The sequence below is a fragment of the Melospiza georgiana genome, chromosome 1, assembly GCF_028018845.1.
Source record: "Melospiza georgiana isolate bMelGeo1 chromosome 1, bMelGeo1.pri, whole genome shotgun sequence".
Lineage (NCBI taxonomy): Eukaryota > Metazoa > Chordata > Aves > Passeriformes > Passerellidae > Melospiza > Melospiza georgiana.
Window position 1 is genome coordinate 24,050,676 of NC_080430.1, and position 15,033 is coordinate 24,065,708.

A 15,033-nucleotide genomic window follows, 5' to 3' on the forward strand; every position below is an offset into this window, starting at 1 on the left:
AACTCTTTCAGAGTAACAGTCTCAGTATTCAGTGTTATTTTTTTCTTTAGTACCTACTTCTGTAAAATTCGGCAATTATATCCTATGTTGGAGTATTTGTAGTGTAACTTATTCTTCATGTTGATCAAAAACCTCAAAGTCTTTTTAAAAAATTATATATATGTAGGTTATTATTTAAGGTATTTGCTGCTGCTGCACACTCAAACTGCTCCACCTTGATTTAGACCTGACTGTGTGAGATACTAAACATTTCCTGTAGCCTCTATCATCTCCAAACTCATTTGTAGCTGTGTGTGAAGCTGATGAAAAACACAGCTCCATTTGCACCTAGAGCTCTGAGATTCCAACACTCTGCAGGGTGAAGCACTTCCTGAGCTCAAGGACACTGCAAAAAACAGCCCAGAATATGCTCTCTGCATAGGGAGTTACAGAAACAGATACCAAATATTTCCCATTCCTATAGCTTAAATAACTTTTTTTTTTTTTCTGGATACAGCTTGATTTGTTTTCCACTACTGAGCACTGCTTTAAATTTTTGTTGAGATTTTCCAACATAACTCATTCTGCTAACAATACAAAAAGCTTTAGGGTATTTCTTAATCAGAAGCATTTTTGTCATCTACAGTGTGACATTTGCATGTGTAATATTTCTGTGTTTGAAGACCCAGTGGATATGCCTTGTGGCCATGACTTCTGCAGAGCTTGCTGGGAGGCGTGAGTATCTGTGCTTCTCTATCCTGTGAGAAACTTTCATACTTCTGTGTTGAAGAGGAAGGGACAGAGACCATAAACAGCTAATGCTGAAGTACTGTTTGGGTTTCAAAGAGTTGCAGGTTTGAACCTATGGAACATTTTTTTGTCACTCTAACAACTGTTACCAACTGGTTTAGGCTTATGTAATGTTTGTTTAGGTTCTGACTAAGCAAAATTCTTAATCAAATGTTTTAAGCTTGTGTGTAAATAGATAAGCCTACTCTTGATTCGTTCTCTGTGTGTGTGGTGTTGGCAGCGCTGGGGTTTACAGTTTCTAAATTAAGCACATGCTTAATTCCATCTCTGAGTTTAGCACACTAAACTTAGGCATTATGAATCCATTTCCAATCAGAAAAGCAATTTAAATTATTTCTTTATGTTGAACGGTGATAACTGAGGGGTAGATTTCGCTTAGAAGTTCTATTAATCTAATGCTCTTGTTACTGCATAGGTCAGAGTAGTCATGCTAGTGAAAAACTCAGACATGGATAATTATGGTAGTATAAATATTAATCATATTTCCCAGCAATAATTATATCTGTATGCAGTGCTTTGTATTCATCTGTGTCCTCATTCAGGAGATTGTACTACTTGATCTCTACCCCTGCAGTGTCTTGTTACAGCACCATTTCTGCACAGCTAATCCTACTGCAGATCATTCCTATGAACCTTAGCCTGGTGCTAGTGAAGAGAACTTTCTTTTCCATATGAGCTTTCCAAAGGCAGTTCTTTCCAGTGGCAAGAAAATTGTTAGTTGTGCTTTTCTTGCCTTGCAAATCCCTGGGCAGAATGTAGGAGTTACCAGAGATCACTGCTTTGACGTGGTGCTTCTAATTTGGCTGCTGGACTGTGTGTCCTTTGTGCAGGACACAGGGGCCAGCTCAGAGCCACAGACTAAGGGCCACAGTTCAATGGCAAGTGTTTGTGGTGGCACTGAGGGTGGAATTCAGCTTTCTGAGCCAGAACGTTCCTAAGTCACTTGGAGCATAGCCAGGACTGAGCTACCCAACTCTAAGATACAAATCTAAGATGGGATGAATTGACAGGTATCTCTCCTTAACTATTAAAGGATCTCAGGTGACTACCTTGGAATAACTGCCTGTGCTTTAAATGATTAAAGTTAGCATGGTACCATCCTTGTAGTCAGATTAATAAGCCTGTTACAGCTTTGAAACTAAACAACAACTGTTGAAGTCTAGCATTCAGCAGATTTTTGTGCTTGTTCTGTATTCAGGCATTCGTGTCCAAAACCAGGCCTAGTTTTATTAGACAGTTGTAGAAAATAATTGCATATTAAATTAATTATTTCCTAGATTAATTACACTTACATATTCTGTTTCTGATTTAAGGTAGAAATAATGCTCAATTTAATTAAACAATACAGAGCTGTGTGATAAATGGCAAGGATGGAAACCATAAACATAGGGCTAAATATTGCTGATGATGCTCACATTTGAACCATCGCAGTGTTATTTTTTTAAATTAGGCTGTTCATCAAATTTGTAGCTCTTTTAAGCAGAAAAGGATACTTCTATTTCTCTATTTGAAAAGTAATCATTGTGAATACCTGTGAACATAGTGTAAAGTACTCAACAGCTTTTTAACTTTTACTTTTTATTCACAAATACTGACTGGCAAAATTCTGGCAGATTTTTGAATCTGAAAATTCAGGAGGGTGAAGCTCACAACATTTTTTGCCCAGCATATGATTGTTTCCAGCTTGTGCCTGTAGACATCATAGAAAGTGTGGTTTCCAAGGAGATGGACAAGCGATACCTTCAATTTGACATTAAGGTAAAATAGCAAACTGTTCTTGTACTCTTGAACTCTATTCCGTCTTTAAAAAGTAGCTTAAAGCTTCTGTATGAAATGCTGCAATATATTTGTAACTTTCCAAGTAGAAATTCATAAACAAATATGTGTAAATATGTATTGGCTCGTTTACAGCATAATATCAATGTTTGCTGTACCACAGAGAAAAAAAGAAAGAACATTTCATGTATTCCTTAAAAAGAAATGCCATATTTCCATTCTGTTGCCTAATGCAGTATTAATGAAATCATTTGATCAAACTCATTTTTGTAACAAGTGATATGAAGGTTTTAATCAATCAGAGTTGTTTGTGTTTGCAATCTGAAATTTTAAAAGTTTTCAGATTGTTTTTACTGCATCCAGAAGTTGTTTAAAAGGAAACAGGTGCTACACCTGTTTCCTTTTAAACAACTTCCTAGTACAACGCTTGATATGATTGCTGTATATGGGTAGAGGAGTGGGAAAAGCTTGATTTGGTTTTCCTGGGTTTTTTAATGTATTTGTTGTCATCATTGCAATTTGTTTTTAAAAGCGATCTTTTAATTCAGCTTTCTTCTTTTATACTAGTGTAGAGATGAACTAGGCTTGAGAAATGTGCTTCTTTATCAGTGGTGGCAGGGCAGAGGTAGAGAAATATTTTTTCATTTACAGTGCAGTATTTTCTCTGCAACAAGTCTCTATTGCACAGTGAGATGCAAATTAAATTACCAGATCTGACTCATCTTTTGCATATTATATTTTAAGTGACTGTTGATTAGAATAGGTTTGAAGGAAAGTAGTGTAAGTCCCTTTTTTCTCCTCATTTGTTAGATACAGTTTTTACAAAAGGCCTGTTACATTAACCAAAAAAGATGGGAAATAAATGACTGAGTTAGTCTAGTTCTGATTTCTGGTTTATCATGGGATTTTTATTTAATCAATAAGATTTTCATTTTTTCCAACTAAAAGAATCAGTTCTGCTAATGAGTATATTGCCCATGTGTATATAGTAGTTTACTGTAAGCCACATAACAAAGGAATTAACTTGCAGAGATTGAACATTTGTTTGGAATGTAAGTAATTTCATTCTTAGTGTAAGTATGAAGTACTGTTGTTCCTGAAAAAGAAGTGGAAATTCAATTACGCTCTTTCTATAACTATATTTTAAAGTCTATCCTTGTAGATAGACTGTCCTTATTTTTTTTTGCTTTATTCCTTCAAAGGAGGACTATGAATACAGATTATTTTATATCAAGGATGTAGTAAAATATTTTCTTTTTTTCTTTTTTGTCCCCACAGGCCTTTGTTGAAAATAATCCTGCCATTAAATGGTGTCCTATACCTGGCTGTGAAAGAGCAGTAAGGCTGACAAGACAAGGGTCAAATTCAACAGGATCAGATACTCTTAGCTTCCCTATGCTAAAAGCCCCTGCAGTAGACTGTGGGAAAGGACATCTTTTCTGCTGGTTAGTACTGGAAACTTACCTGCCTCTCCATAAACTCACAGTCCCTGCTATTCCAGGGATTAATTTAAAAGTCCCACATGGCACCAAGAGTGCAACAGAAATTAGTATGGAATGGTAAATGACTGTTCTATCCTCTATCCATGCACTACACAAATATTGTAGTGTTTTGGGGCACTGCAAAGATTTATAACCCAGTAGTCATTATTGTCTCTGTTAGGTGCAAAACAACAGCATGGAGTGTTCTGATGTTCTGTTCTGAGGGAGCAGAGGAAATGTGGGATACTGGAACAGGGATTTTTGTGTCTGGATAGTTGTAAAATCAAAACATGGCACATTCTCTATTGTAGTGTAGAAAACCAGCAATGTTTAGCTCTTCCTGAATTTTGCTAGAATCACATCAAAGAAGCTGGAGTTGAAATGGGACCATGAAGGACCATGTCCTTCACACATAGCTATTCTGTTTGCAGCATCACTCCAACCTCTGTTTCACTTAAGGTTCAGCACTTTTTTCTGTCTGTTATCTTCTCCTGGGTTTTAAGATGAATACAAGCTCAAGAAGGAACAAAAAGCCAGATATTTTTTAAAACATCCCTCAGATTGCTTCCTAGAAAAGGACATAAGAGCATCAACAAAAGTAAAAAAAAATGGCATATTTTTCTTTGACATTATCAGACTGACAATTTATGACTATTGTAGTGGGACATATTTATGTTTTAGGAAAATGGAAAAGGATCAACCAAAGTACAGACATTCAGACAAGTTCAGCAATTCTTTTCAGTTTTCAATTGAAACCATTATACAGGGACATCCTAAATCACCTACTTAGTTCCAGGTATCATAATTCTTAATGAAAGATGCTTCTGATTTTAGTTCTTTTCCCATATGAATGAAAGAAGAAGGGAAAAATAAGAAAACAGGCCTAATGAAACAACCACAAAAGTCAAAAAACATGCCTTCCTGGGAAGAGATTATTTACAATGGACGGAGAACTCAGAAAGAAGCAAATCGCATGGAAACAAACCAGAATATGTTTTCTACCAATGAACATACAATAAAACTTAATGCTATTCCACAAGCATGTACCATCCTCTCAGCCTAGTTCTGATGGTAGAGAATCAATTTTTCCATTAACCTGAAGGAACCTGACACCACTTTAGTGTCATATTGACATGAACCTTCAGACAATGGCAGCTTCTGCTTCCTTTACGTGGACTGAATGTACTGGCTCCCTGGAATGTTCTCTGAGAGTGAAAATGTCCTCTGAATGACTAATTTTTAGGAGAAATGGGGTTTTTATGTTTCCTGATAATATTTCTGTACATTCTTTTTACATTAATGCTTTGAAATACTGCACAAGCAAATATAGTTAAGGTCTTGAAAAATACTTCAAGTTAGCAACAAAATGTCCAAGAAGGCCTTTCCAAAGCCTTTTTTTTCATCCCCACAAAACTGAATGGAAAGTTTCAGCAATGGTGAGAAAGTTCTGCTAGCAACGAAAGCATCCTGCAGTACCTCAAACCAGAACCATTTGCTAAGGACACCCCCCTTGTCTTACAGTACAAAAACTCTATGCACAAGTGTGTTCCTCTGGAGAAAAAATGTATTCTCAGTTCAAGAGTTTTCCTCATTACTGTGTGTTCAAAGGGAGCTTGCTTTGTCTCTTTAAATTTCAATCAGCACATCTCACAGTCCCATATTTCTGTCAGTTCTGCAAGTTTTACTCCAGTAATCTACAGCTTAGACATTGTAATAGCAATTGATGCTGCATTTAGTATGAGATTCTTCTGAATTTATGTATTAGAAAACCTACCCCTAGTTAATCACTTACTTTTTTTCATAGCTGTATACTTCCTGCTCATGAAAGCAAGAAAATTCTCTGAGTCTATTGAGCAATTCCTTTCCTTCTCCTTTTGATGTAGGAGTAGGAATGTTTCTCTTCAATGCAGAATATCCTAGAATTTACTCAGTTTTCATTATGCACCACTAACAGTATCTTCAACAAAATGTAATCAATTGTGGCAAGTACAAAATTCTATTCCCTTTCAGAAAAAGTATTCTGAATTATTTAAATGTAGCATACATTAAAACTGTGTACAAATCCTACATCATTTTATTATCAGATCCATTCAACATGTTAGAACCCCCTTCATGCAGTTTCAGAAGCACCAAGAATTTTAGCAAGCAGACACTTGTGGAGAATAGTCTTAGCAGGCAGTGCAGCCTTAATTTTGTACCATCAGTCCTCACTCCTTTCACCCTAGATAAGGGCAGGGGGCACTCTCATTCTGCAGAAGCAGCAACTCCTCAGGTGCACTTGAGACACCAGTTTTAAGTTGCAACAGTGTTTTGCTGTTTTGGTTCAAAGTACATGATCATGAGAGGGAAAAAAAATCCAGAATTACATTCTTCTTGTAGCCTTTCCATGAATTTAACTTGTTGTGTTGAAATGTGCTACAATTTTAATAAGTATGTACTGTGCCTTCATATAAATCCTCCTGCTGAGCATTGAGCTGGGGACGCTCCTGCTGTTCAGTGGCACAGCTGCTCCTGTCAGTTCCTTTCATCCACTGCTGGCAGGAAATCCATCCAAAATACAACTTTCATAGAAACTTTCATGAACAGTAGGCTCAATGCTCTTACTCTAGTCAAATGACATCCCAGCACACAAATGCTTGTTTTGGGGTGGGCTGAGGAAAGAGCTTCTTCCATGAGAAGTTATTTTTGAACAACTGTTGTAACTGTCATATATAGATAGATACAGATATAAAGGTTTAGATACAGATATGACTGAACTTCATTAAAAATCCACACATCCACACATTAAAAATCCTACAAATTTGAAAGTATCAAAGACACATGACCCTCCTCCCACCCCCCATAAAAGATTGACTAATCAATCAGCTTTTAACTTAAAACTGAGCTTTTCAATGTTAAATCTTTGCTATTTCAGTCCTTTCTGGCAACAAATACTATACTGTGAGAGGGTCTTGGCACTGTTGAAGTCAATGATTTAAGTGTCCTACTGTCCCACAGATGGGAAAGGTGTTAACTTTGAACCAAGGCTGAAATCACCTTATTACACACCAGTTGTTCATTCTAGTACAATCTTTCCCAGCTAAGATCTTAAGTCCAAACCAGAGATGCATCTGTGCTGAATTTAAGCTTTTTTGTTTGCAGACTAGCTAAGGGTAAAAAAAGTTCAAAACTGTTCCCATAACCTTTTCTTTCTTCCTGAATTCCTGCTTAAAATGTGGACAAGGGCAATCAGAAGAGTATTGATGTAGCTTCTGAACCTGCACTGCAAGAGAGCAGTTCACCACTGGATCTGCAGCAAACTTGTGTATGCTCTGATGCAGCTGGTGCCCATCTGAAATTATTTGCTTTGATATGGCAGATGTCTGAGGCTATTTGCTGCCATTCCTGTAGAAAAAAAGGAGCTATTACAAGTCCAGAGTGCATATTGACACATCCACACTGCAGCACCATCTGGAAGCCATATATCTGCTGCCACTGTGTAGTAGTGATTGCCATCCTTAATCCTAGTAGGAACTTCAGGACAAGCTCAAGGGACTCATTACTCCACTGTGTCCATGTAAATAAGTTCAAGCCCCCATTTAAGAGGCTCTGGTGGAAGGAGTAAAAATCCATAAATACTTAGTGCTGGTGTTGAAGGGCTTCGATCTTGTTCTAGATTAAAAGCTTGAATCCAGTTAAAGGTTGATTATTGCAACTGAACAGATTAAAGTAATTCTACATAAAATACATTTCTGTTATAGCAAATTACCTACTTTTGGATAAACTCTGTAGTCTGATTTACCTTTATCACAGAAACTATACGAGCACTTTTGTGGCACTAAAATAATACCCAGGTATAAAAACAAACTGCAAGCCAGCTGATTTATTCCAGTTTGCGGTTTGTAATTTTAAGAAGCTTCTTTCCTTTCCTGTCCCATTTAAATTCTTTATCAGTAATAGTCATCTATGCTTGTGAGCAAGTAGTCTAAGTGTATTTTAAACCAATGTTATTTATCTGGCTTTTGGTTTCCTGACTTAATTAAATTCTGGGCATGTTTCTTTTCGATTTTTTGGGGGGAGAGGTTGGTTTTTTTCCTTTTAACTTGAACCAATTTTGACTTTAATTCTAAATCTCTGAGTTATAAGTAATTGTGTGTGCACCTTCTTTTTCAGGGAATGTCTTGGTGAAGCACACGAGCCCTGTGACTGCCAGACCTGGAAGGACTGGCTACAGAAAATATCCGAAATGAAGCCAGAAGAACGTAAGAGCCATGCAGGGCCAACAGGGAGGGCATGGGTGTTTTGATGCCATTTTGATCTTTTGGTTTTAGACAGATTTTTTTAGTTGCATAAAGTAAAAACTGGCTTTAGCATTGGTTGAAAAATAGGGTAAAAGGGGAAGAAAATTATACTCCTGAATGAGGGCTGCTTACACTTTAACTGCAGCACTGTGGTAGACTGTTCTTTGTGGACCATTCCTGCCCACAAACACGTGTGGTTCAGTCAGGGTTTGCAAAACTCCTTCCCTTCCTTTTAAAGCTTTTTTTCATTAACTGGTCAATTTATTCCTGAATATAACTTCATTTGCCCTGTCCAATTTTGATTTTTAGCCCAGGCTGCTCTCATGATTGAGTAGTGTTCCATGAAGATTTTTATTCCTTTAAAACTAATTCAAGCCAATAGGTGATAATAATAGTAAGGTTGAGGGGGAACTGCAAGGGAGTTGTAGGAAATGGTTTACTGACAGGTAACATTTACTGAAAAAAACTAATAAAGGTTGGGTTTACACAGGACAGATATTTTCTTAATCAACATTAACAAAGAAAGCAAAGATGACAGCAATTTGAATACATATTTACTTAATTGCCACAGCTCAGAGCCTTTCCATAGTATGTTATAAATATTTTGGAAAGTATAGAAAATTTTATAAAGAGGCAAAATACACCCTGCTTTTTGAAACTATACCTGTTTCTTTCATATATGTATTTGCCCCTTTATATGTTGTAATTGTCACATGTACTGTATATCAATTTGTGTTATAATAGATGTATGGAAGTACATTGAAATAATAAGTGTATTCATATTATATATGTATAAACTAGAAAGTGTAATAATAAAATATATGTAAGAAATATGTATAGTGAGAAACTTCAATATTTTGTCAAGAAACAGGGAAATACGCATCATTCCTAATCTGATTCTCACAGAAGATTACACAAGTACAATTTCAACCTCTCTGTTTTTGCATGCTCCATATTCTCCTGTCACCCTGAAAAAGTTGTGGGGGTGAGTGAGGCCTATGAGGACGCTGCCAACTGCCTGTGGCTGCTGACCAACTCCAAACCTTGCGCCAACTGCAAGTCCCCCATCCAGAAGAACGAGGGCTGCAACCACATGCAGTGTGCAAAGGTAACAAGGAGCCATCGTGGGATTTCTTGAGGAATCAGATTCAGCTTTGTATGTCCTGTATATATTTTAGGTCCAAAACCTCTGAAGGGTCATGCCTGATAGATAGTGGAACCTGTTGCAAGAATTAGATAATGAGCAAATGGCAGGTTACATGTATTTAGAAAATGTTTTAATGTGTACTGAAATCTATTTGGCTGACAGGTGTACATTATAATGACTGAAATTTCATAAACACCTAAGAATAATTACCAGTACAGTATGAAACAAATAATTGATGGTTATATTGTCATTAATAATGTAGAAGAGAAAGAACAGTTTTAATTGGCAGATATAAAATTTTAAGAAAGGCTTAGGTCTGAATGAATGAAGGTTTTACCTTACTATATTTTTCTTTTGCATTATTTCTCTACCATAGCAACAAAGCAGAGAAGTTTAGGTGAAAAACTGTAAACAGGAATTAATCAGTAGGAATGAAAAGACAGCAAAGAATGATTCCAAAGAAAATTTCTTGATGACAGCAGTCAGAGAATAAGTCACAAGTTTGCACTGTGCTACCAAAAAAGAAAAAATATTTTTGCCATGAGTTCAGTATCATTTGAAAATGCTTTTTCACTCAAGTTAGTTAAAAGCAGCATATTTAGACATTTCTTTATGTCAGAAATAGCTTCTACAACTGCAGCTATTACCTCTTTGAGGAGCATCATTAAAAATAAGAAAGTAGTGAACACATTACACAGTTGGCCTACAATAAAAGGCTAACAGATTTAGAAAGTAATTCTCTTTATTTTTCTGAAAATGTGCAGGTATCTCTCCATTGCTATGCAGATCCCATTTTCTTTATATTGTCACATATTCTCTCTCTGTGATACAAATTGAAGATTGGGCCTTTATTGGTATCATCGGCAGCAGAGAACATTCTCCTACACTTTGATTTATGCCAAGTTTGCTGGTTTGGGGGGTTTGGGTTTTTTTGTCTTAAATTATTTTAAAAAGAGCTCATAAATTCTGTACTTCTAAAACCTTTATAAGGCATGTTTGTTGTGGCTTCAGGCTGGAGAAGGATTTGGCCAATAAACACTGATGAATGTGGGTAATTTGCCATTCTAAGGCACTAGCTGACAACCAGAGGTCTCTTTTCCTTTTTGATGGTTATAGGCAGCTTGAAGTGTCCTTAAAACAGTCAGATTCTTTTGTCATGGAGAAATCTCTGCACAGACAGCAGCTGCCTCCCCTCAGCCTGGTGAGGAAGGGTGTCCTCAAGAGGCTTGGACACAAGGAATAGTGGTCGCCTCACTTGTTGCTTCCTCTGCTGAAGTTACAATCCCTGATGATGGAGCTTCTGCCTTTTTTTGCGGTGAGGTCAAGCTCACTTCATGATGGGCTATGGCTGCCTCTTAGCATCTAGCATGCACCTTGGTGTAGAGGAGAATACTCCTTACTCATGAAACCCTGGTTTCTGTACTTAAGCAGGCATTTTCTTGTTGTTTTATGGATGCAGCTTCTAATGAGGGCTTACACAGTCCTGCTTTCTCACTCCACTGTCTATAGTCACTTTTTAAGCTTATGGGCACTTTGATTTCAAGGAACAGGAGGAGGTTCATAGATAATAAATTGCTGCACGTTTCATGAAACTCGGTAGCTGGATGATGCAGACTTCATTTGTACTGGCACCAAGAGAGAGGCTGAAATAGCTACCCAGCTGTTGCCTGCTCAGCAATGACCTGTTCTGCTTGGCTCACACCCTGGCCAGGCAGCAGATGGGATTTGTTAAGCCCAGGTGGTGATGATACAAGGCTCAGTGATATTAAAGACACATAAAACAGAGCTCAGGAGTTAACCATAGATAGTTAATCATAGCTAATCATATGCTGAGTTGGAAGGGATCCACCAGGATTAACAAGTCCAACTCCCGGCCCTGTGTAGGATCCCCCAAGAGTCACACCGTGTGCCTGAGAGTGTTGTCCAAACTCTTCTTGAACTGTCAGGCCTGGTGCAGTGACACTTCCCTGGGGAGCTGTTCCAGGGCCAAGCACCCTGTCAGGGAAGAACCTTTCCCTGCCTTCGAGGGAGTGGACAGTTCCTCCCAATTTATGCAAACTCAGTATTCTTTTGAGTCCTGAGTCCAGGAGAGCCATCATGTAACACAGTTATCCAGCTCTGTGCTGGATGTTTTGTTCAGAAGGAGGCTGTGAGAGTTTATCAAAAGTTCTGCTGAAGTCCAAAAGGTTCCATCACCTGGCTCCCCTTGCTCAGCTGAGTGGGTCACCCTGTCACAGAAGGAGATCAGGTTCCTCAAGCAGGATTTCCCCTCAGGAAGCTGTGCTGGCTGTGACCAATGACTGCATTGTCCTCTGGGTGCTTTCAGTACCTCCCAGAGTCATCTTTTCCATGGCTTTACCGTGCACTGAAGTGAGCCTGACATGCAGTAGTTTTCAGGGTTGTCCTTCTTACCCTTCTTGAAAATGATTTTGGGTTTGGGAGGTGTGCAGAAACCGCTGATGTGGTTTTGAAGGTGTCATGAGACTGAGATACTGGGAGGAAGGTCTGGGAACTCTGTGAATCTTGGGTTTTGAGGAGGCTTTTGGAGATATGAGAGATTAAAAGATAAATATAATAGAGTGGTCAGATGGAAGATAATTTGGGTGAGCTGAGATTGTTGCAGTAGGAGCATATATACATAACTTAATAGGAAGTTGAGCTTTATTAGTTCAGTTGCTTGTGAAACATCTTGTTTCATATGATCTTTTAAATATTTTGCAATGATTCTTTTTTTTTTATAGGGAATATGGATGAGTTTGAATGGTAGGCAAATGATGCAGTCATACTTAACACTTTATACAAAGGTGTGCTGGCACTTCATTCTCAGCATTTCTCACCATTTTTTACAAGCCAACAGCTTTAAAAATGTTTGAAAACAAGAAGGAACAGCACAATTATTGTAGCAGACCCCTGATGGGAGAGTAACGTGCATTGACTCCCTGATTTCAGAAGGCTGAACAAATGCTTTATTAAGCTGTACTATATTACATTGCACTACATACTAATATTATACTATGCTAATAATAAACTAAAAGCCTGTGACCCTTTCAGACAGTCACAACACAGCTTTGACATAATTGGTCAATCAATCAAAACCACCATCACCAGTGTGCAATTAAGAAATCCCTTTTGGTAAACAATCTCCATTCCACATGTGCCAAACAACAGATGCAGCAAGTAAAGATAAGAATTGTTCATCTTCTTCTCTGAGCTTTCTCACAGCATCTCACAGCTTCCCAGGAAAGTTCTGGGAGAGAGAATTATGTCTCTCTCTCTGTTTAGAGAATTATGTGAATACCACACACAACAACAAGAAGAAATATTCTAGTCTTCATTGCTTTTTAGAAGCAAATCAGCACTACTGATTTTTGAGACAAAATTAGTAAAAGTACAGTGCAAGAATTGGATTTCATTCCTTCCTGTAATATATGTAAGTGATTGTATGAAATAACTACAGACAAACTCATCTGGTATGAAGTAGGTATTCCTGGAAAGGTTAAACTTACCAAAGAGATAAGAAATGCAATTTAATTTATCAAATGCCACTAATAATACTTAAGGCTTAATATTAATTAATGTAAATTTTCTCTCCTCATCTATAAGACAGATAAACATGGTTCACCAAATTGTGAAGTCTTTTGCTTATCTGTCCATAAATAGCTTCCAGTTATTTTTAAATTACCTAGCTGAACACTTGCTGCTGAATTGAGAATATTTAACACAGTTGGATCTTCTCTGATGCAGAGAAGCATGAATAAGTCACTTTACACTTCCTTGTAAGGTTTTACCTATTTTGAAAGCACTTTACTCAGTCAGTGCAGAAAAGGCTCACCTGGAAGTAATCACTCATCAAAGTTTATGTTCAGACTTCTTCTCTCTTGCTTTAGTAGTTGTTATTAATATTTTGTGTCAGAAGCACCACATGACAAAACATCAATAATCATGGCTTTTTAAGCAATATTAAGGAAAAAAAAATTTCATTCTTTCTCATGAATAGTTTCTGTGTTATTTAAAGAAATGGGACTGGTTTTCTAACAATAACAAAAACAAAAACAAAAACAAAAAAAACAAACAAAAAAAAAAAAAACAGGCCTGATCAGCTGTATTTAGCATTTGGTTTATTTCCTCTGCTTAAAACTTAACATGTAGATCCAACAGAGTCTAATGATCCAAGGAACAAAAATGATGACTGACATGGTTTGATATGGTTTGATAAACAGATCTCCTGACTAAGTAAAATAGGAAGGACGCTCTCCAAAATATTTTTATGCTCAGAATGCTGTTAATTAAGTTGTCCATAGAGGAATGATGATGCCTAACTACAAATCTAAGACATTTCAACTTATATTTTTTCCTTTCGTTTTTCCTGTTTTGTTCTGAAGTGCAAATATGACTTTTGCTGGATATGCCTAGAAGAATGGAAGAAGCACAGCTCTTCCACTGGGGGCTACTACAGATGCACTCGCTATGAGGTCATCCAGCATGTGGAGGAGCAGTCCAAGGAGATGACAGTAGAGGTAACAAATGAATTTGTGTATTTGAAAAATAGCACTAAGGTTGCAATTCTCCATTCAGGATAAGTGTAATCAAAAATTTTCCAAACCAGACTTCTAAATGGAAAAATACAACCTTAAACATATCAAAGAGACAGAAAGAAAGCACTACTTATTGTGCTACACTACACTTGTGGTTGTTAACAAAGTCAAAAGCAGAAATCTTATGCATCCACCAATGTTCCATTTTACTTCTCTGTGACATGGTTTCCTTTTGTGAAATGAGCATGCTGGTCCTGCAATTAGCTGCTGTGCACTACAGAACACATGCCTTAATTTTGGCTTTTGGAAAGTTGCTTTAAATAGCAGGGACTGTCAGTGTATCAATTCTTTGGCTGCAGTATTTGCAGCATTGTGAATTTCAAAAATTAATTTTGTGTCTTTACTTACATGGCACTACACACTGTGCGCAATACTTTACATATAGTCTTAATAGAAACAGTTCACTATTTAATTATATTTAATGGTGATAGTTGTATTAAATGATAAGACTTATTTTGGTTTCTTTTGTCTCTCCATTATTTTCCAGGCTGAAAAGAAGCATAGAAGATTTCAAGAGCTTGATAGATTTATGCACTATTATACAAGATTTAAGAACCATGAACTTAGCTACCAGGTGTGGGTCAAGCCATTTTTACTGATGTTTGTTTCTGGTTAATAATCCCAAAATAATTATTTTATTTTCTTTTATTTATTTTCTTTTTCTAGTTAGAACAGCGCCTTCTAAAAACAGCCAAAGAAAAGATGGAGCAGTTGAGTAGAGCTCTAAGTGGAAGTAAGTATTTGCTGTGATCTGTGCCTTTGATTTGAAATCACATCAACACAGTTATGGCTAAACTGTTCTTTTTTGGACAGTGCTCACATCAAGTTTGCTGTGTGATGTCATCCCTCCAGTACTAATTTGTAAACATTGGATGAAAGTTAAATGTACAGTAAATCTTACCTATTCCAAAGCCTCAAGGAGGAAGTAGCATTAGTATGGTAGAAGCTAATGTTCTGTGTTTATT

General features: G+C 37.1%; 1 protein-coding gene across 5 annotated transcripts in view; it reads left to right on the top strand.

Moving 5' to 3' along the window:
- The window catches only part of ANKIB1 (ankyrin repeat and IBR domain containing 1), an 88,466-nt gene that overhangs the window by 63,490 nt on the left and 9,943 nt on the right, over positions 1 to 15,033 (top strand). For all 5 annotated transcript variants that reach the window (XM_058023029.1, XM_058023062.1, XM_058023054.1 and 2 more), the window contains exons 7-14: positions 626 to 714; positions 2,403 to 2,547; positions 3,844 to 4,010; positions 8,199 to 8,287; positions 9,304 to 9,434; positions 13,856 to 13,990; positions 14,556 to 14,642; positions 14,735 to 14,801. In XM_058023029.1, coding sequence (XP_057879012.1) covers positions 626 to 714; positions 2,403 to 2,547; positions 3,844 to 4,010; positions 8,199 to 8,287; positions 9,304 to 9,434; positions 13,856 to 13,990; positions 14,556 to 14,642; positions 14,735 to 14,801 — 910 coding nt within the window. The remainder of the gene's footprint in view (positions 1 to 625; positions 715 to 2,402; positions 2,548 to 3,843; positions 4,011 to 8,198; positions 8,288 to 9,303; positions 9,435 to 13,855; positions 13,991 to 14,555; positions 14,643 to 14,734; positions 14,802 to 15,033) is intronic.